General features: G+C 37.9%; 1 protein-coding gene across 13 annotated transcripts in view; it reads right to left on the bottom strand.

Moving 5' to 3' along the window:
* FOXP1 (forkhead box P1) overlaps positions 1–22,500 on the bottom strand; it is a 946,651-nt gene that overhangs the window by 145,203 nt on the left and 778,948 nt on the right. For all 13 annotated transcript variants that reach the window (XM_053720890.1, XM_053720894.1, XM_053720895.1 and 10 more), the window contains one exon: positions 10,558–10,695. In XM_053720890.1, coding sequence (XP_053576865.1) covers positions 10,558–10,695 — 138 coding nt within the window. The remainder of the gene's footprint in view (positions 1–10,557; positions 10,696–22,500) is intronic.

Here is a 22,500-nt window from a genome sequence, read left to right as displayed (position 1 = left end):
AAAGGCCCAAGAAGAAGCCACAGCTCTAGTTGAGTGAGCCGTAATCCTCTGAGGAGACTTATGTCCCGCTGTCTCATAGGCCAAATGAATCATGCTCCTCAGCCAAAAGGATAGATAAGTGCTAGAAGCCTTCTGCCCCTTGCGCTTCCCCGAATAAACAACAAACAAAGCTGAAGTTTGTCTAAAATTCATCGTAGCCTGAAGATAGAATTTCAAGGCTCGAACCACATCCAAGTTGTGAAGTAACCATTCCTTCGGAGGAGGATTGGGACACAAAGAAGGAACCACAATTTCCTGATTAATATTGCGATCAGACACAACCTTAGGGAGAAATCCCAGAGCAGTGCGAAGGACGGCCTTATCTGCATGAAAAACCAAGAAAGTAGGCTCACATTGCAAGGCCACTAATTCAGACACCCTGTGTGCCGAAACAATGGCCAGTAGAAGAAGAACCTTCCAAGACAGTCCTAATGTCAAGAGAATGCATAGGCTCGAACGGAAACCCCTGCAAAACTCTCAGAACCAGATTCAAACTCCAAGGAGGAGCAGAAGGTCAAGACACAGGCCTGATTCTGAACAGAGCCTAAACAAAGGACTGCATATCAGGGAGTTCAGCGAGCTTCTTGTGTAACAACACACAGATGGATACCCTTACCCTATGCCTTACCCTATGCCAGGAATATCCACGGGATTCGCACCAGAGTAAGTAGGTCCTACACACCTTATGATAGATGCGACGGGTGACCGGCTTTCTGGCTTGAATGAGAGTATCAATGACTCTCTCAGAAAATCCTCTTTGAGTTAAGACTTTGCGTTCAATCTCCACGCAGTCAGCCTCAGAGAATCTAGATTCTGACGCACAAAGGGACCCTGTACCAGTAGATCCCTGCGACAGGGTAACCTCCTCAGAGGGGACGATGACATCCCCACTAAATCCACAAACCACGTCCTCCATGGCAACGGCGGAGCAATCAGAATAGTTGACGCTCCTGTTTGATGCGTGCCACTACACGAGGCAGAAGTGGTAACAGAGGAAAAATATAAACTAGGTTGAATCCCCACTGCTAAGGCATCTATCAGTTCTGCCTGGGGATCCCTAGACCACGACCCGTATCTGGGTATCTTGAAGTTAAGTCTGGACACCATGAGATCTATTTCCAGAGTCTCCAAACTGTTGCAAATCTCTGCAAACACTTCGGGGTGAAGAGACCATTCCCCCGGATGAAACAACTGTATGCTTAGAAAATCCGCTTCCCAGTTGTCCACACCCGGGATGTGGATCGCTGATATCGAGCAGTCGTGGGCCTCCACCCACTCCAGAATCCAAGAAACTTCCCTCATGGCTAGGGAGCTTCTCGTTCCCCCCTGATGGTTGATGTAAGCCACTGAGGTAATGTTGTCCAACTGGAATCTGATGAACTTAGACGACCCCAGAAGAGGCCAAGCCTCCAGAGCGTTGAAGATCGCCCAAAGCTCCAGGATGTTGACCGCGAGAAGAGACTCCTTCTGATTCCACCTGCCCTGTGCCTTCCTGGCACCCCAAACTGCTCCCCAACCTTAGAGACTTGCGTCTGTAGTCACAATCTCCCAAGATGGTCTGAGGAAGGATGTCCCCTGGGACAGCTGATCTGAACGGAGCCACCAAGGAAGAGATTCCCTCAACCCGCAGTCAGAGAGATCAGTTGGGAATGATCACCGTTCCACTGCCTCAGCATGCATAGCTGGAGAGGCCTCAGGTGGAATCTGGCAAATGGAATGACATCTATGGTGGATACCATGAGCCCAATCACCTCCATGCACCGGGTCACTGATGGCCTTGAAGAGGATTGACAGCTAGAGACAATCTTGCAACGACTCTGGTCTGTTAGGAATATCCTCATGGCTATGAAGTCGGTTATCGTGCCCAGGAACTCCACTCTGGTACTGGGAACCAACTCCACTCTGGTACTGGGAAGTGCAAAAATAATCACAGCTTTATTAATAACAAAAAATAATAAAAAGTCCACAAGTCAAATAAGCCAGGAGTCAAAACCAGAGCTGGTAGTCAGACGAGCCGAGTCAGGAGCCAAAGCGAATAGTCAGACGAGCCGGAATCAGGAACAAGGAAAACAGCAGATTCAGGAAAAAGCCAGGGATCAGGAACCAGGAAGGACATCAGGCAGCCAGATAATACACAGGAACTCTCACAAACAGGTCTGAGACAACGCAAAGGTAAAGCATACTGAACAGAGGCCATTTAAATAATAAGTGATGACATCACAATTCTGAGACTGCATCCTGTCTCACACAGATGATGCACACCAGTCTGGCCATAAAAGGAAGTGCAGGAAATAAGCAGCATCCCCCACAATGCACCATAGTCAGCAAGAGAGGTGAGTAAAATGGCTGCCAGCAGCACATGGCAAATACAACAGGGAAAAAACCCTGCCAGTACCCTCCCCTCAACGACCCCTCCCCAGCGGGAGGACAAAAGGCTTATTGGGGAAACGGGCATGGAAGGCACGGAGGAGGGCGGGAGCATGAACATCAGAGGAGGGAACCCAAGAACGCTCCTCTGGACCATAGCCCCTCCAGTGAACCAAATACTGTACAAGGCCCCTGGACATACGAGAGTCAATAATGCTGCTGACCTCATACTCCTCATGGTTGTCAACAAAGATAGGATGGGGACGAGGCAACACAGTGGTAAACCGATTACAAACCAATGGTTTCAAGAGGGAGACATGAAAAACATTGGAGATGCGCATTGCAGGAGGAAGGTCAAGAGCGTAGGCCACAGGATTGACCCGTCGGGAGTATTTTCGTGAGTAACGAGTGTGGGCTGAAGGGACCTGCCATCAATGGCCTCAATAGCAAGCGGAACGGACCGAGGCAAAACAGGAATAGAGTGCTTTGATACAAAAGCACGGTCAATGAAATAGCCCGCAGCACCTGAGTCAACAAGAGCCTGGGTGACTATGGAGGAGTCTACCCAGGAAAGGACAACCGTGACCAAAGATTTCTCCTTAAGCGGTTCCGGGGACGAGGATAAACCACCCAAGGTCTGTCCCCGACAGGACCTTAGGTGTGAGCGTTTCCCGGCCGTGTAGGACAAGACTTCAAAAGGTGACCCTGTAACCCACAATAAAGGCAGAGCCCCTCCCTCCTCCTAAAGGCCCTCTCCGCCACAGAGAGACGCGTGAATCCCAACTGCATCGGCTCAGCAGTACCTGGTGACTCGGGACCAGGAGGCATGGGAGGAGAAGGAGGCATGGGAGGAGAGGGAGGCATGGGTGGGAACGAACACATAGGAGACAATGGAAGAGGAGGCTTCTGCAAGCACTCCTTGAAAGACAGCCTCTCTCTGAGTCTGATGTCAATTAGGATCAAAAAAGACAACAATGCCTCGAGATCCTCTGGTAAATCTCTGGCAGCAACTTCGTCTTTAATCGCATCAAAGAGCCCATGAAAGAAGGCGGCAACAAGGGCTTCATTATTCCAACTAACCTCTGCGGCAAGCGTACGGTACTCAATAGCATACTGAGCAACAGATCTTGTACCTTGCAGCAAAGGAGGAGCGAGCCGGAACATCAAATACCCTTCGAAAGGAAGCCACAAATTCAGGGTAATTTGAAATCACAGGTTTATTAGTCTCCTACAAGGGATTAGACCAGGCAAGAGCTGTGTCAGCGAGTAATGAGAAGAGAAATCCCACCTTAGCTCTGTCAGAGGGAAACGCCTGAGGTAACATCTCAAAGTAAATTTCCACCTGGTTCAAAAACCCTCTGCACTGAATAGGATCGCCTCCATATCGCTGAGGTAGAGGTGCAGAACCGGACATGCTCCTGGTAGGACTAGGTGCAGCAGTGGAAACAGGAGCAGCCATAACTTGTGGGACACTTTGGTCCAAATGTGCAGTGCGAGTCAGCAGGGTTTGCAGGGCTAGTGCAAATTGATACAAGCGGTGATCCTGTTCATCCATCCTGGAAATGATGGCAGGTAAAGGTGGATTATTAGCACCATCAGGATTCATGGCCTTTGCGTAATGACAGGGTGCCAGGAATCAGACTGAGACGAGAAGTGCAAAAATAATCACACCTTTATTAATAACAAAAAATAATAAAAAAGTCCACAAGTCAAATAACAAGCCAGGAGTCAAAACCAAAGCTGGTAGTCAGACGAGCCAAGTCAGGAGCCAAAGCGAATAGTCAGACGAGCCGGAATCAGGAACAAGCCAGGGATCAGGAACCAGGAAGGACATCAGGCAGCCAGGTAATACACAGGAACTTTCACAAACAGGTCTGAGACAACGCAAAGGCAAAGCATACTGAACAGAGGCCCTTTAAATAATAAGTGATGACCTCACAATTCTGAGACTGCATCCTGTCTCACATGGATGATGCACACCAGTCTGGCCATAAAAGGAAGTGCAGGAAATGAGCAGCATCCCCCACAATGCACCATACTCAGGAAGAGAGGTGAGTAAAATGGCTGCCAGCAGCACATGGCAAACACAACAGGGAAAAAACCCTGACACAAGTCTATCGTAGTCATAAACTGACCCTCTTGAACTAGGGGCAGTATAGCCCTTATTGTCTCCATTTTGAATGATGGAACCAACAGAAACTTGTTTAAGCACTTTAGGTCCAAAATCGGGCAAAACGTGCCCTCCTTTTTTGGTACCACGAAAAGGTTTGAATAGTACCCTAGGCCCCTTTCTGCTAGAGGTACCGGTACAATTACTCCTAGAGAAGAGAGATCCCTCACACACTCTAGAAAGACATCTCGTTTCTCTGGTTTTGACGATAGATTTGACAAGAGGAATCTGTTCCTTGGATGATGAGTTTTGAAACCTATGCTGTAACCCTGGGTAACAACCTCCAGAACTCAAGGATCCTCCAAGCCTCCGCGAAAAGAGATAGTCTGCCCCCTACGAGATCCAGAGACAGATCAGGTGCCGTCCCTTCATGACGATTTTGTCTCAGCAGGCTTCTTGCTCTGTTTGGATTTGACTGAGATGGTTTTCAAGATCCTTTGGACTGCTCTGGGTTGTCCGAAAGAAAGGGACGAAAATTAGGACCCTTAGGTTTATTCTTCTTATCCTGAAAGGCACCCTTGCCCCCCGTGACCGTGGATATGCTAGAGTCCAGGCCTGAACCGAAAATAATCTTTCCCTTAAATGGAAGGGAAAGCAATCTAGATTTAAACGTCATGTCAGCAGACCACGACTTTTACAACAGAGCCCTCTGGGCCAGAACAGAAAAGCCTGATGTCTTGACAGAAAAGCCTGATGTCTTGACAGAAAAGCCTGATGTCTTGGCATTCAAGCAAATAATCTGCATATTAGCATCATAAATAAACGAATTAGCAACCCTCAGGGCCCTAATTCTTTCCTGTCTCTCCTCAAGGGGAGTCTCCACCTCAACCATTTCTGACAGAGTCACACCAATAGATAGCGCCTCCCGCCACTGCAGCAACCATGGCTGCAGGTTGAAAAACAAACCCCGTGTGTTGAAACATCTTTCTTAACACTGTCTCTAATTTCTTATCCATGGGTTCCTTAAACAACAAAATATCCTCAAGTGGGATAGTGGTGCGCTTAGCGAGCGTGGAGATAGCTCTGTCTACCTTAGGGACAGATCCCCACAATTCTAGCTGAGAGTCAGAAACTGGGAACAATTTTTTAAATGAAGACGAAGGGGAAAAGGACGATCCAAGTCTTTCCAATTCATTCTTAATAGGATTCGCAATCTTAACGGGAACTAAGGTAATACCCTGTGCTCGTAAACCTTATCAAGCTTAGTAATAGAAGGTTCCTCCGGTAACTTCGGTTCCGGAACCTCTAGAGTAGCCAACACCTATTTTAATAAAAAGCATAAGTTCTCCATCTTAAACCTAAAGTCAGGTTCCTCCGCAACCGGAGGTTTAAAGGCCACAGATTCCAACCCAGAGAGAGAGTCCTCAGAAGTATCAGAATCCTCTGCATTAGCGGATAATCTAGACTCCAATACATCCAACGGACTAGATGGCAACTGGGAAGGATAGCAATGTTAAACCTTTCGCTTGCACTTAGTCTGGCAAGGTAAAGCACTAATAACCGCAGACACTGCCGTTTGCAACTGCTCAGCAAAATCAGGCGGCAACATGGCCCCTCCCGCAGGAGGATTAGAAGTGCACTGGGGAGCTGCATGTGTAATCGGAGATGAATGTAGGGAACGCACCTCGCGGGACGGAGAGACCTCAGAGGTGGATGGCTTAGTGGTACTAAACACCTTATTTCTTTTAGATAACATTATTTGATCAAGGCATGTGGAAGATAGTTGAGCATGCGGGTAAACCAAAGCCTCCTCACAATAAACACAGGCATTAGATTTAGCTAAAGAGGGAGTGCCCTTCTAACATATCAGAGTCCTCCATAGCTTGCGCCTTTAATATAGGCTATAACAAGAATTAAATGGCACCTTTATACTCCCAATGGTCGGGGCACTCACCATCTCCTATGATCCAGGCCCACAGAGAAACTCGCTTTCGTCTCCTGCAACCAACGGTCAGGAAGGAAGAGAAAGAAGACACACCCGGTCACATGGAGTGCCATGCAGGACCACCCATGCCGCTAAGAAAAAGGGTGCCACATAAACAGGCTGCACAGTAATCCAAGGAAGGAAAATCCTGACTGTTCCACATTGCCCGAGTCACATCTCACACATGTCGCAGCAAAACACAATAATGCAATCATGTATACAACCCCCCCTGTTTAATAATCACCTTCTGGAGATATTAACCCTTGATTATATACAGATAAAAGGAGCCACACTGTGACCCTGTCTTCTTCCGTTAACATTACATATATAAAGATGAAACCAGAATCAACGCCGTGGAACAGGAACAAAGCCTCTCAAGTTTGACAGTGTGTAGCATTGCTCCTGACATGGACTTGAATGACGAAAGCAGGCAGTGAAACTCGTCAATGTTGAATGCTTAAGGAGCTGTTAATATGAGTTGGGATGGTTTCGCAGAAAGACTCTCCCTGCATCTCCTGACTATAACTTTCATCCATGCTCTCACTGAGGGGCTGACAGGACTACATAAAACTCCAGTCCCATCTCGAAGAGTACTACCCTCCATAAGAGACTACTCCGAAATCTTCTGACACTACTCTGCCAACCTCCTGTAACGAAAGGCAAAGAATGACTGGGGGATGAGGGGAGTGGGGGAGGTATTAAAGCCTTTGGCTGGGGTGTCTTTGCCTCCTCCTGGTGGCCAGGTTCTGTATTTCCCACAAGTAATGAATGAAGCTGTGGACTCTCCTCGCATTAGATGGAAATGTAAATACTGCAGTACTCTGTATAGAAAATGTATGTAAACAAGAAGCATCAGCAGAAATCAATCTCACAGGGAGGGAGGGGTGGGAGAGAGACGATCCCCACTGAATAGGTGTTTCTGCAGCAGCTTTGAATATAGTGAACTATAAACAGCTGCTCGCCTCCATGTTTGTGACAAGTTAGAGACAGAAATGATCTCCTGCACTGATCAAGAAATTACTGAGGGCATGTTGTGAGATGAGGGGACTGAAGTCTCTTTGAGGCAGTGGAAGAAGCACACTTTTCAAAGCTATTTTATAGAAAAAGCAAGGAAAATAGATAATAAATAAATGTATAGTACAATGGAGTTTTATTTTCCTTAAACAATTTTTGTTTGTTTAACGTACCCTTAAATGGACAGTAAATACTTTGAGATTCTTATGCAAAATGTTTAGTTGTCCATAATGAAACAACTTTGCGAAATATTTTTTATTATTTATTTTGCCCCCTCAATGTTAGGAGGGGGCAAATTCTTAGAACTTGACATGCACCCTGCTGACTTCTCAAAGCTAACTCTGCTACATATCTGTCCCTAACTGACTTTAACTTATAACAGCAGCAAAACAGTTCACTTTATATTAAATTTATGACAGTGACTAGCTTTGTTGTCTGAACAAAATCCCACAGTGGCTCCTCCAAATAAGGAAAATGGTGGGTGGGGTTTGGCTATTGAAAAATAATTGCAGTAAAAGGGTGTTAATTTGTTTTAAAAACGTTAAGACTTGGCTGGGATGTTATTCTATAGCAACACAACAGAAATGTCTTGTAATTGCAATGTGTTTACTGGTCCCTTTAAAGATGGTGCCAGGTGAAGTAAACAAGTACTTCCAAGCATTGAGGGTGTGATTTCCTAACTATGGATCAGCCAATAGGAAAAGGTACTAAAAAAAAAATAATCTAACCCCACCCCCGAGCATCTGCTTGGAAGATGTTGTCATATTTTCTAGAGTTATGCTAGTGAAGAAAAGGAAACAAAATAAAAAAGTTTCTATATCATCATCCTGTGTACATTAAACCCTACTCTGTGCGTCTGCTAATCTTGCACATCTTTTGTCTGCTCTGAGTTCAAGTGGTTTCTAATCTCATCTTTAGAGCACCAAGGTATGGTTATGACTACTGAATAACAACTAGACATCACATTCAACAAAATGAATGGTTACAAAAACTGGGATTAGAAACCATCTGAACACAAAACAGAAAAAAAAAAGTGTTAGGCAAATAAAGTAAATAGTAAGAAATGAAATGGATTAAAATAAAACAGCACTTTCTAAAGTTAGAAAAAGTTGTTCTTTTTTTGTTACAGATTACATTAAAGGGACATGCTAGTGAAAAAAAATTGCATGGATTGCATGACTGACCCTAGACAACTATGTTTAAAGGATCATTAAATACAGACGAATTGCATAATGAACATAAAGTGTATAATAAAAAGACAATGAAATAACATTTACTCTGAATTTTAAATGAGCAGTAGATTTTGTCTGACAAATTTCAAAATGTACTTCAATTTCCCAGCCCCCTCTATCATGACAGCCATTAAAACTCATAAGCATATACACTGTGATGTTTTGCACATGCTCAGCAGGAGTTGTTGCCTCAGAAAGTGTGCATATAAAAAGACTGCGCAGCTTGATAATGGAATTGTGATTGGCTAACTAAATGTGTTCAGCTAGCTGCCAGTAGTGCAATGATGTTGCTTCAGCAAAGGATAGCAAGAGAATGAAGCAAATTTGATAATAGAAGTAAATTGAAAAGCTGTTTAAAATTGTATGTTCTATCCAAATCGTGAAAGATAATTTTGGGATTTCCTGTCCCTTTTAGTAACAAAATTTTGCGCCCAAGAATGGGGATGTTGAGATAAAAAGCCTATACTTTATAAGATCATAATCAAAATCATAAAAAGGCACAGCAGCAACATTTTTCAACAGGAATATTACACGTTTCATGTCACTAATGGCACTTTGTCAGAGATAACTGTATTTAAAAGGTTAAAACACATAGGTAAAATCAGTACGGGGAAAAAACAAGCATTGCTTCCAAGCAAGAGACAGCCTGTGATTGGCAGTTATATGCAAATATCACTTCCGATTGGATGTCTTTAGCCCCTTTGTGGTGGTTAAACATGGTTATCTACAGTCACTAATGCAAAACAATCCAGAGCAAGTCACTTGTGCAACAGAATTTCTCTTTAAAGGGGCATAATACCCATATGCTAAATCATTTGAAAGTGATGCAGCATAACTGTAAAAAGCTGACAATAAAATATCACCTGAACAGCTCTATGTAAAAAAAGGAAGATATTTTGCCTCAGAATTTCTTCAGCTCACCAGAGTAAGTGCTGTGTGAACAGTTATCCTTTAGTTACTGTCAGCTGCATTTTGAATTAAAAAAAGGCAATCGGCTTAATCAGTGCTGGGTCAACTCTTTGCTTTACTGTGATCTCGTGAGATTTCGCTGAAATCTCATGGGATTTCATAGTAAACTTCCTTATACTGAGGAGGGAAATAACATGATTGTGTCTGCACATGACAGATGTAAGTCCTGGGATTAGCATCCTGATTGGCTGCTTAAAGTGAAAGTCAACCATAGCGTTTTTCAAACGCTAGGGTTGACTGTTGAAACAAATAAACGGCACTTTCATTCATGAAGTATAAGATACTTCTGGCAGAAAGTGCCTTTATTTGTTTTAGCCGTTCGTCGTTCTTAGCTGCTACGGCAGCCCACGGCCAAATTATTTTTTTGCTAAGAGGTGATGTTTTCACCTCTTAGCCAATAGCCGTGCGGTAAATCCAGTTTGGCGTCCATGGGATTTACCACACGGCTGTTTGCTAAGAGGTGAAAACGTCACCTCTTAGCAAAATATTTTTTTGCCGTGGGCTGCTGTAGAAGCTAAGAACGGCAAACAGTTGAAATGAATAAAGGCACTTTCTGCATGAAGTATTTTATACTTTATGAATGAAAGTTCCCTTTATTTGTTTCAACAGTCAACCCTAGCGTTTCAAAAACGCTATGGTTGACTTTCACTTTAAAGTTCCTTTACAGATAATATTCTCTAGTCAGCTTTTTATAGCTATGCTGCATCACTTACAAGTGCTTCAACATTTTGGTAGCATGTTCCTTTAACAGAGATCTACAGAACAGAATGTTACTTAGCAACAACAGCTGACCAGCGTATTTTGGGACTGAACCCCAGTAGAGAATCAATGGGAAACATTACCTGTTGAAGCATGAGTGCCTGCTGTTGTTGAAGCAGGACTTGTAGCTGCTGTGGTGTAAGCACTTGCTGCTGAAGAATCTGTTGCATTTGCTGGGGTGTTATAACCTGGGGTGTCATCATAGCCACTGAAACTGGAACCTGCAACAACAACAGCAAAAAATAGAAATATGATTACAACAGAAATGTTCCACCTTAAAACTTTGCAAAACACTGGATTCAAATGTTAACACATACAGTATGTCTGGCAGTATTCTCTAGCTTTACTCCACAACCAGTTTTCAGATTTCTTATTTTATAATTTGTTAATATACTATTAGAGGGACATTATAGTTAACATAAAATCAAAATTTAGTGTCAATATTTTACTGTGTTGTGCAATAGTAAGCAATATTCCGTTTCCATCCTCTCATATACTATAAGCTGAGCACTCACACTTTTTTTTGCCAGCATGCATGTGGCCACTATGTCTGCTCAGTATCCCTTTAACCGTGGCATATACTATATTATTATATTTTAAAGGGACATTAAACACTAAATACATGCTAGATAGAATGATGCATTCAAAGAAAAGATTAGTCCATGACTAACATGTAGATGTATTTTTTAAAGTTTCATTAGTTGTTTAAAAAGTGACAAAATAAGTGTAAAGTTTTAGTGTCTATAAAACACTGGGAGCTGCCATGTTGTAACTTGTGTTACCTTCTCTGCTGTGGCCAATTAGGGTCAGTTATAAATAGGTCACTAGAATGTGCAGCCAATGGTTGTGCTGGATTTAACAGTGTTCTGCACTTCCATTTCTAACAGGAACTGAAAAGCTCACAATTTCAGAATGGAATTACAGGTAAAGAGGACAAATTAAATAATAAAAGTATATTGCAAAGTTGTTTTATTAAATACAATTTATAATTTTATATTACCATCTCAAAGTGTTTAATGTCCCTTTAATGTTTTAAGTTGTTTGATTTAGGCATTAAAGAGTTAATATGTGATGATATCCCAGGGCACTGCCAGGGCCCTTATTAACGTCTACATATTGGGGCCGATTTACTAAGTGCCGGGCGGACATGATGCGGTGTAGCGAATCATGTCCGCCCAGCATCGATAAATGCCGACAGCGTACACTGTCAGCATTTAACATTGCACAAGCATTTCACAAGAAATGCTTGCGCAATGCTGCCCCCCTGCAACGACCGTTGCTTCTTAACTTAAATCTACCCCATTGCCTTAATTGTATGTTGACTATGGAGTCCTATTAACCCATTGGCTGCTATTGGTTGTAGAAAAAAAAAAACAGAATTGCAAAATACCTACAAAAAAAAAGAAATATTTCAGATATATTTCAAAACATTGCAACTAGTGTCAACTATACATGATCTTGTCAACAACTCTTAGTAATCACTGACAGTTTTAAATAAGGTTTAAGCAATCAGCTGCATTTTGAAGGAAACCTAGGTTACTGAATTTGCATTTCAGCCTAAGGATTATAGGATAAGAAACATTTTTAATAAAAAGCAAGGTATTTTAAATAGCAAACACATTAAATAATTAATGAGATTTTTTTTTACTGTGCATAATTAACCCTTTTATATAACAACAATCTCAAAGTGTTTCATGCTGTTTTAATCATAGCTAAAAAAAACAAAAAAAGTTTAGGGGACAATATAATGCAAAAAAAACCCCAAAACATACATACTCTGATTTGTTGTATTATCCAATGCTATGTGCTTAACCCCCCACAAATTTAAAGTAAAGATGCAATCACATATCAGGGTCGTACAAGTACTGTGCTACAGAATTTTGTGGAGCTATACAAATAAATGATAAGAATATTATTGATTGGGTCAACAAACTGATCTGTTTTGCACCAGCAGTGCTTTGTGTTCGTCTTGATTGGTACCTTAAAGGGACATGAATCCCAATTGTTTTCTTTAATGATTCAGATAGAGAATATCATTTTTTAAAATAACTTTCCAATTTAGTTCTATTATCTTATTTGCTTCATTCCCTTGGTATCCTTCGTTGAAGAAGCACCAATGCACTTCTTGAGTCTACCTAGGTATCCTTTTCAACAAAGGATATCAAGAGAACAAAACAAATTAGATAGTAAATTGGGAAACGATTTAAAATCACATGCTCTATTTGAATCATGAAATAAAAAATATGTGGGTTTTATATCCCTTTAACAACGTGTTTAACCCATTTGCAGGGTGTTAAACACATAGAATTGCAGGGTTGCCCTATAGAAATGTGCTACCGAAAAAAAAAAGATACAGCCTAATTGATCAAGGCTGATTAAAAATATTTTGAATAACAATGTCATAGCTAATGTTGTAACCCTTTCTGGAAGTCAAGAGGTTAAAGTGTTTTTCCATGACATTTCTCTAACAAACAGCAACATCGGAGATTCAGATAGCATTTCATATTTGCAACTGTTAACATGTTTCTGCGCAGGCATCTTTGTAAGGAACCTATACACTGTTCCTGAAAAGGGTGATGTCTTGTTCAGATAGCAACGGTGACATTAAAATGACAGGTTGTCTTGGCCAAGGTTACACAAATTGTATTCAAGCGGATACTTAATGACAATGCTACAAATTCTGCCAGCTTTCTAGAATGTAATTTTGCTATTGAAAATAATCATCGCACTTGTGTTTAATTTGCAAGTGCAAGTGAGTAATTTTGTCAGTACTACCAAAGGGATGTGAGAAAGGAATATTCTGAAATTAGTACAATTTTTTTTTATATTATATATATATATATAAAAATCTTAACTCTCTCTCTCTCTCTCTCTCTCTCTCTCTCTCTCTCTCTCTCTCTCTCTCTCTCTCTCTCTCTCTCTATATATATATATATATATATATATATATAGAGAGAGAGAGAGAGAGAGAGAGAGAGAAAGAATAGAGTGTGTGTATATATATATATATATATATATATATATATAATATATATATATATATATATATATAAAGTAGAGAGAGAGAGAGAGAGAGACTAGAATGTGTGTGTATATATATAAAAATCTATATAGATAGATAGATAGATAGATAGAGAGAGAGAGAGAGAGAGAGACTAGAATGTGTGTGTATATATATATATATATATATATATATATATATATATATATATATATATATATATATATATATATATATATATATATATATATATAATATATATGTTTAAGAATTTAGTGTTTGTGATGCAGGACGTGGTACTAGAGGTAATAATTATCACATTCTTTAAGAGGAGAATCAAATAAGATTTTAAACGACTTGTAAGCAAAAGCCAGAAATGCTGCATTAATTTTATGTAACATAATGCCCTAATATGCAGTTTATCTTCACTCTTTCACATGATTTCTCCTGTCATTTGCATAGCAAACTCTCATTCCTAATTTCACAGTCATTATGCACTGATGTCCTGGTTTTTTTAGCTTCACTAATTTTGATTAACCAAAAATGGTTCTTGAAGGTCACATATATATATATAGTAAGGCTCCCTCCATTGTTTATAGCAACCCCCACCCCAGTATATGGGATTAAATATGCTTTGTTTTGTTTTAAATGAAAGACGTACACAATTTAACACTGGTGTAACTTTAAGATGTCGTTTGGGATCAGTGTAATAAACTAAAAGTTTAGGTATTATCCAAATTTAATGGGAGGTACCATCTGCAATTTTAATTGAATAATTGTAGCTGTTTTATATGATTTTCTGATAGGACGCTGGCACTGAATGACCAATGTAAAAATACCCAGTTAGAATAGTAAATATCAGCACCAATATAGTGATAGTTCATAACCCCCTTATGTTACATCAACCTCACTCTAAGAAAGCAAGATTTTTCTAAGTCTCTGATAATTTGGTAACACCACTTTGATTGGCAGCACTTTAGTGCCAATGCTTTAATAAGGATACTGTTTGGTACAGGTGTATGACTTCACTAACACTGAATTCACTGGATACTAAATGCTAAGTGTAATCACATCAAATGAATTTGCTCAGCGCAGCATCACTTTTGTACCGACAGGTTAATTGCTAAATACAATGTGTTAGACAGTAGTAGCCTAAAAGAGATACTAAACACAAATGTTTTTATTTAATGATTCATATAGAGCATGCAATTTTAAGCAACTTTCAAATTTACTCCTATTATCAATTTTTCTTCATTCTCTTGCTATCTTTATTTAAAAAGCAGGAATGTAAAGCTTAGGAGCCAGCCCATTTTTGGTTCAGAACCTAGTTAACGCTTGCTTATTGGTGGCTAAATGTAGTCACCAATAAGCAAGCACTATCCATTGTGCTGAACCTAAAATGGGCCGGCTCCTAAAGCTTCATAGTCCTGCTATTTAAATAAAGATAGCAAGAGAATGAAGAAAATTGTATAATAGGAGTAAGTTAGAAAGTTTCTTAAAATTGCATGCTCTATCTGAATCATGAAAGAAAATATATATATATATAAAACGGTGATGTGTACAGTTTGAATTAGCCGCACAAGCGTATTTCTCTAGCTGCCTAGTCCACATTCAGTTAGGTAATCTACCTATCCTTGCTAAGAGAGTGCCTAAGCTGGTAAAAACTGTTGTTGCATAATGAGTGATGCATTGATTTGTGTGTTTTTTTTTTTTTTTTCATTTTATGTAGACTTCAAGAAATACAAAAATTCCATTTTTAAAATGAGTAATCAGTTACACAACTGCTGGCTTTCATAAAATATTTAGGGTGAAATGTATGAAGCTGAATTCCCAGCTTCTGAGACCTTGTGGTGGAGGCTCAAATGAGCAAGTCTACCGCCACAAATTTAAAGGGACATGAAACCCAAAATTTTTCTTTCACGATTTAGACAGAGCATACAATTTTAAACAACTTTCCAATTTACTGCTATTATTTAAATGTCTTCCTTCACTTGTTATCCTTTGCTGAAAGGTTTATTTAGGTGATATAAGGTGCAGCAAAGGAATTAGGTTCTAGTTGCTGATTGGTGGCTGCATGTATATATCGATTGTCATTGGCTCACCCATGTGTTAAGTCAGCAACCAGTAGTGCATTGCTGCTCATTCAACAAAGAATACAAAGAGAACGAAGAAATAAATGATAATAGGAGTAAATTAGAAAGTTGCTTAAAATTGTCTGCTCTATCTGAATCATGAAAGAAAAAAAATTGGGCTTCATATCCCTTTAAGAAGCAGTTCCTCCTTCATATTCTTTCTGCAACCTCATTAGTGGTGAGGATAAATCATCCCAAACTTGCTTATTCAGGGAGACTGACGGTCAACCAATCGCGCGAGAGCAGGCGGTGGGATTGCACAAGACAGCTCTGTGCAATCTAAAATTTTGCCAAGTGATGCTGCATAACGAGTTGGCGATTGTGGGTGTCAGGTTCACTCCTTGAGGCTGTATCTGCCTGCAGCTTTATAAAATGTCCCTTTTACTTTTAGTGACTTCTTGCTCAGGAAAAAGAAAGTGTTGGAATAACATTTCAACTAGCTTTTCCAAACCTTTCAGATTTTTTTCTATAAAAACATTTTATTTTAGTTTATTTAAATAGGATCAGTAATATTTTGGGGTGCTGGAAAAAGTGTTTATTATCTTTTTTATTTTTTAAATAAGAGGATTGTTTTGCTTTTTGTTTTTTAATTGTTTTGTTTTTATTGTTATCTTATTACATCCTGTGTTACTTGTCATAGTTAACTTGTGCAGTCCAGTATAGTAATATTCTTGATCAATATTAAAAGATTTGTAACTGTCATTACTGACAATGTGCAATACACAGAATTGTGCAATTTGCCATAGAGATAAACAAATTTGTGATAAGTGGACATGAAAAATATGCCCCCCCACCTTATTTAAGGTGCTTTTATGATTTATCATAGCACTTATGTTGGACCCTAATATTTTTAACATTAATATAATAGACAGTAAAGGCAAAATATTCCTACTACACATATGAAAGAGATTTCTCTTGCTGCCTCTTGTTGGGATTTTCTATAGTCCATACGGCAGTACTGAAATGTCCCCTTCTTGTTATCTTATCATTTCAGCTGAAGCCAAAATAATAAAGATTTTGTTAACACAATGACAGTGGCATGTTCTCCTATTGCCAAACTCCAGTCAAAATTGGCTCCTCCAAATAAGGAAAATGGTGGGAGGAGTTTGGCCACTTAAAAACAATTGCAGAAAACAAGGTGTTAATCTGTACTAATAGTGTTTACAGTCTGTTGGTATGTCCATCTATTGAAAAACTGTATAAAAAATGTTTATAATCACAAGGTGCTTTCTGTTTTAATGATTTGCAAATTAAACTGGTGAGTAATTAATATGAACAATAAGCGATAGCTGTAAATGAAAGTGCCCACTGCTCTAAGTAATCATATAGCTGAAATAGACAATATGCAGCATTTTGAAGTTAGTCTACATTGCAGAATTTGCTATTCTGCCTCTCTAAGAACCACGGGAGAAGTCCAAATCTTAACACAACAGTTCTGTAACATCTCTAACTCAGGATGGCGAAAGAAAATCTATATTATTATCCAAAAGTCTATAAAAATCAACATTCAAACTAATATTTGATATCTGAATGTTATATTTGAGAAAGGAAACCATTCACTTTGCAAAAATAATTATTAAACGCTCCACATATTTTCAGCACTTGTTTTAAATAAATGGAGTATTTGCATTTATTCTCGTTACCAAATGTGCCAAAACATTCACCCAAATCTTTCATTTAACACCTATAATGCAAAATAAATTGTTCATTTTTCTAAGGTTCGAAAAAAATAAAATAATAATATATATATATATATATATGTGTGTGTGTGTGTGTCTATCTATATATTTGAAAACAATCAGTTATGTGACAGATAATAAGGTATTTTTACATTTGAAATAGAAACAGTCCAGTGTAACGGCCTTTAGTCGCCAACACGCAGTGTCCAACTTTCCAAGAATTTCCAGTATCGTCAGGAACTGCAAGTCTAGCAGCACCAGCTATAGCCATTATTACACTCTATACTTTATTACCCATTACAACCAAGGTCATTAACAGAAAGAATGATTGTACTAGTTTTAACCTATTGATCATTGTAACTACTATAATTTAATCCCAGGCTGAATGGCTGGTAAAATGCTGAAGACTCACCAGAGAGGGTACTTACAATGAAGAAATATAGCTGTAGATTAGAAATTACACTTTGATTCATAAAATCTACTTGGTGGTTTAAATCAATAGTATTTAAAACAGTCATGTATGTTCGTAACTACAGTTCACTAATATTTATGGCTCCCTCTTTTAAACATAACAAGGCAAAAAATATACTTTATTTCAGAAAATGTTCTATGGTCTCAGTATTTTTATTATTAGAATTTGCAGTTGCAGTTAAGAGATTAAAAATATATATATAACATGCAATGGATTGCACATTAAACCTTTTGTCTACCAGGGACAGACACCAACTAGTACTTAAACAAAATTATAATAAAAATGTGAACATCTAAAAAATGTTAAAGATATAAAATAAAATGTGTTTTATGATTCATAGTGAATCATAACAAGGGGACATTTTATAAATAAATTGTTGTTTTGCTTCCTTCTTAGCTGCTTACAGAAATCTCCAATGCAAATTATCTGCAAGTATTTGAACCTTTTGTTTCCAAAAAGAAGTCTCTAAATACTAAACATTTGGACAGTAATAAACAAATCTAAGAAGAAGAAAAGTCAACCTGAACTTTTTTTGGGAATATTCAATGACATAATTGATACATCACTAACAAAACACTTACAAGTAAGTAGCAAACTATATTTTTTATCCCTAGTCAGGGGTGTTCAACTCAAGTATGAAAGTAATACAAACAGCCTAGTTATAATTCAATTTACTGCTCCAGCAAATAATTTCTGAGTCTGTGTGGCTGATGCAGCCATAAGAAGATTTTAGCCTTCCCTGTGTTTGTTTTAAAGCAGGTTTACAACAGCAGGTTCAAAAAACTTTAAGGAATCATGACTACATAATAGCATTTGAATCAAGAAAAGGCACTAAATTGTAACTTGTGTATCCCTAATACTAGAAACTTAATAATGTAAGTGTTTATGAGTGTTAGAACTATGTTAATGATGTGTTTGCAGAAAAGTATGTGTCAGTTGGGTGTGACAAACAAAATCAATTGTAAATAAAGAAAATACAGCTGTGTACTGGCTATCTTATCAGACTTGTTCAGACCTGCTTCTCTCCCTCCTACAAAGTTAATTCAAAAGTCTTTAAAACATCCTAAGTACTAAAAAAAAAGCGTATTACAAATTAAATATCACATTCTAAGCAAACACTAGCAACACATAGTTACCGCTTCCAAGCTTGGAAAACATTTTTTTTAAAAAGTGTAAAAAATGACCGTATATTTTTTTTCTTAAGAATTGTGTATATTCTTTTAACATTTAGTGTAAATTCATATTTTATTGGTAGATTGTTTGGCAAATCTACGACTTCTGGCACCTAAACTATGTGATTTATAACACCTATATATGAATCCATAATTTGATGACATGGAGAAAAAAAAAAGGATTGATCTATGAACCATAAACAACAGTTTTAAAAATAGATAACATAGAATATAATTCAAGGTGTTAATCTCATTACCTGCTCAACAAGCAAAAAAAAAAAAAGAAGAAAAAAAGAAATGTGCTAATATCTGTGATTAACCCCATTTTTGCCTGAGGGGCTTTAACTGGGTTGAAAAGTTGAAATTGTAATTGACTTCCCATTTTATCAAAGGGCAAATATGCTAAAGCACTGTGTTTATCTGGGCTATTTTGAGTCTCACCCTGGAAAATAGAATAAACTACTATTTTATTACAATGTTATTGGCTACTCAACCGTGATAGTTTTTTTTTTTTAAAATAATTATTTCACAGATGCAGATGGAAAAATCACTCAAGCGTGGAATCATAGAGACTCACTGAGACCAGTAGCAGAATTCTCAATTTATATTCCCTTGTTTATTTCAATATCATAATTTAATTTAAATTTTGTCTTTTTTTAACTCTGCATCCAATTGGTTTCTAAGAAAATCCAATAAACACACAAGTATTTGCAACTAAAAGGGAATTCAAAATACAATATATATATAAAAAACAAAAAAAGACAAAAACAATAATCTATTTTGACACAGATTTCAATTGATGTAAGCACAAATTTTCTTCATTTGCAAATTGAAAAAAAAAAAAGGTTGTTTTTTTATTTTTATTTTGAGGGACTACAATTCTGCTGTCACACAAGAATGAGGAAGTGACATTTAAAAAAATAAATAAAAAAATGTTTTTTTTTTATTTCTCAGTTCATCTACTTCCAAATGAATTACTTAAACTACACTAAATACCAAAATAATTCTAAGACAAAAATGGAGATTTGAAGTAATTAAACCTTTTCTAACATTTGACAAGTGTAAGCCCAGAATAAAGCAGTTACATTTTTAATTACTTTCCCTCAGCTAGAGTACCACTGTATTTGACAATGTTTTCAGCAGCAGAAGAGTTATTTAACATTCAGTTTTGGTTTTCACACAGATAAGTGCAATACAACCTACAGTTTTTATTATTTTTTATCAAATAGATAATAATAATATTGGCTATTAGCTTTTATAATAATCTTGGTGTCATTTTGCAAAGGCTGAAATACAACTCTGACAAAATCAGCCATGCGTTTTATAATTAAATCATCATAAAACATTAATTTTATTAACAGAGAATATCTGACAATGAATACATTGAAACCTTATGATTTTGAAACTAGCCAGAAAAAAATAGGTGACTGTGTCAACTTTTGGAACAACTTGTAACAACGTTTACGGCTGTTAAATAGGTAGTTTGAACTTGTGACTAATTTACCATATTTTCCGCCTTAGAAATGTCGAGAGTAAAGTTATTTGGGTGCTTCAGGAAAATAACTTCAGTTATGCAATTATTATCAGAGTTTGAATCTCCAGTTTTGGAAGAATCCGCTATAAAATGTGCTTTAGGATTCTATGTATTATTCTTCTCACCTATTCCAGACACCTTCATCTATATATCACAGCCAAGCATAGGAGTGCAAATTAGATTCTAATGAGGCAACATCAGTGGATTATTTGACAAGTTCGCTGATGTAATCCTAATGAAGCTGCTCCAACCAGTAACTTATACTGGTGTTAAAGGTCAAAACGCGTTAAAAAGAAAATACATAGAAAATAAAATCAGCCAAACAGGGTACAACATATGAACTTTTTGCATAAAGTAGCCGAGCAATTAAAGTAATTGCGCTGAGAACTATTTTCTGGAAGAGATTAAATATGGCCGTAAAAAGGTTAGACAAAAATCACAATATTATGTATTATTTCTTAATAAAGAACAAAAACACAACAGAATAATAAAAAAAAGTTCCTAAGAAATCAGATGTTTTAGGCTATTCTAAGACATGTGAACAACAGTATACAAAATGTTGCTGTGTGATAAAGCTTAGCAGAAGGACTTAATTTCTCACTTAATCAATGGCACATATAGTCTAGAATCCTAACTACAATTATATTTCTTCAATATTCACTATATCAATGTGTCTTACAGCCCTTGTCATCATAGAAATCAAACGCATGACTGGATCATGGCGTATCCCAAAAGGTTATGAACCAAAAGGGGGCTGTGTTGACAGAAAACTGACTTCCTTAACCCCTTAGCCATCAGAAAGGTCTGCAGTGCAATGCATTGAAGTCCACTATGGTGCCAAGGGGTTAAATCCCCAATCTTTATCTAAGTCAGCTAAAAGGAATTGTTTTTGTTACTTTTTCTGCTTGGAAAAATATATTAAAGAAACAAAACACAAAACATTTAGAGAAAACAAAACAAAGCTAAAAAAAAAATAGGTCTATAAAAATATAATTGAAGTCTGAGCAAGGGAAAGAAAACAAATTTCCAGTAACCGAAGTCTGCTCTCCATAAAGCAAACAAACTGCTTCCAATGCAGCCAAGTCTCTCACCAAACAATAACAAATTTAACTGGTGTGTCAGAACTTTCCCACAATCTTGCTGTGCAGGTGTTGTGTGTATTCCCCTCCCCTAAGCCTTTATTTATTTTCTCAAACTAGAGGAAAATCAATAACTTTGAATGCATAACAGAACATTTGTTATAGATTAAGACATATTAATGGAACCAACGTAAAAATAAACAAAACAGAGTGCAAAACGTTTTATCAGTTTTAAGATCAACAAAAGTTCTGGACCCTTCTTTGTTTTGCTTTGTATTTTTTTCCCCAATGTCAGTTGATTAAAAAAAAGCTACTAAGTTTATAGTATTGTTTTATTACGAAGATATATAAAAGAAGAAAATAAACAAAATGATGAGTTTCCCCTTTAAAAGGGGCAGTTATGCGTGCAAAATACTATATATTTAACAGAGTTTATTCCAATGTCATCCTCTCATATGGTATGTCTGCACGCAGGTTTATAAATTGGAACCAGTTATATACAGGTGACAGACAAGTAACTATATTGGGCTGGATTGAATTATATCTGCTAATTATCCCAAGGCCAAGAGCGCACAAGATGTCTAACAACCCAGAACAGCATAAGAAAAAAGCTAAAAAAAATTTACACACACACCCACACACATATATTACTTATAGTATTGTTCATTTAGATGCACAGATTGTCAGCTTCATACATTTTCCAGTGTAACAATGTTTTCTTTGATTTACCTTTTGCTGCCAATGCCGTCACACAGTGTTAATTATAAAGTAATTGGAGTGGGTTAATGGGGGTTCTGTGAATTCAATATTTTGTTTATTGTTTTTTGTTTTTATTTTTTTATCATCACACCTTACTGCTGTAAACTAGAGATTAAAAACACCCTCTCTTAGGAAGATTAACACTTTTTATTCAACCATGCAGATTATGCAATACTATTTGTTATAAACGCTATTGAG

The sequence above is a fragment of the Bombina bombina genome, chromosome 7, assembly GCF_027579735.1.
Source record: "Bombina bombina isolate aBomBom1 chromosome 7, aBomBom1.pri, whole genome shotgun sequence".
In the NCBI taxonomy this organism is placed as follows: domain Eukaryota; kingdom Metazoa; phylum Chordata; class Amphibia; order Anura; family Bombinatoridae; genus Bombina; species Bombina bombina.
This window is presented reverse-complemented; position numbering and strand designations above follow the sequence as displayed.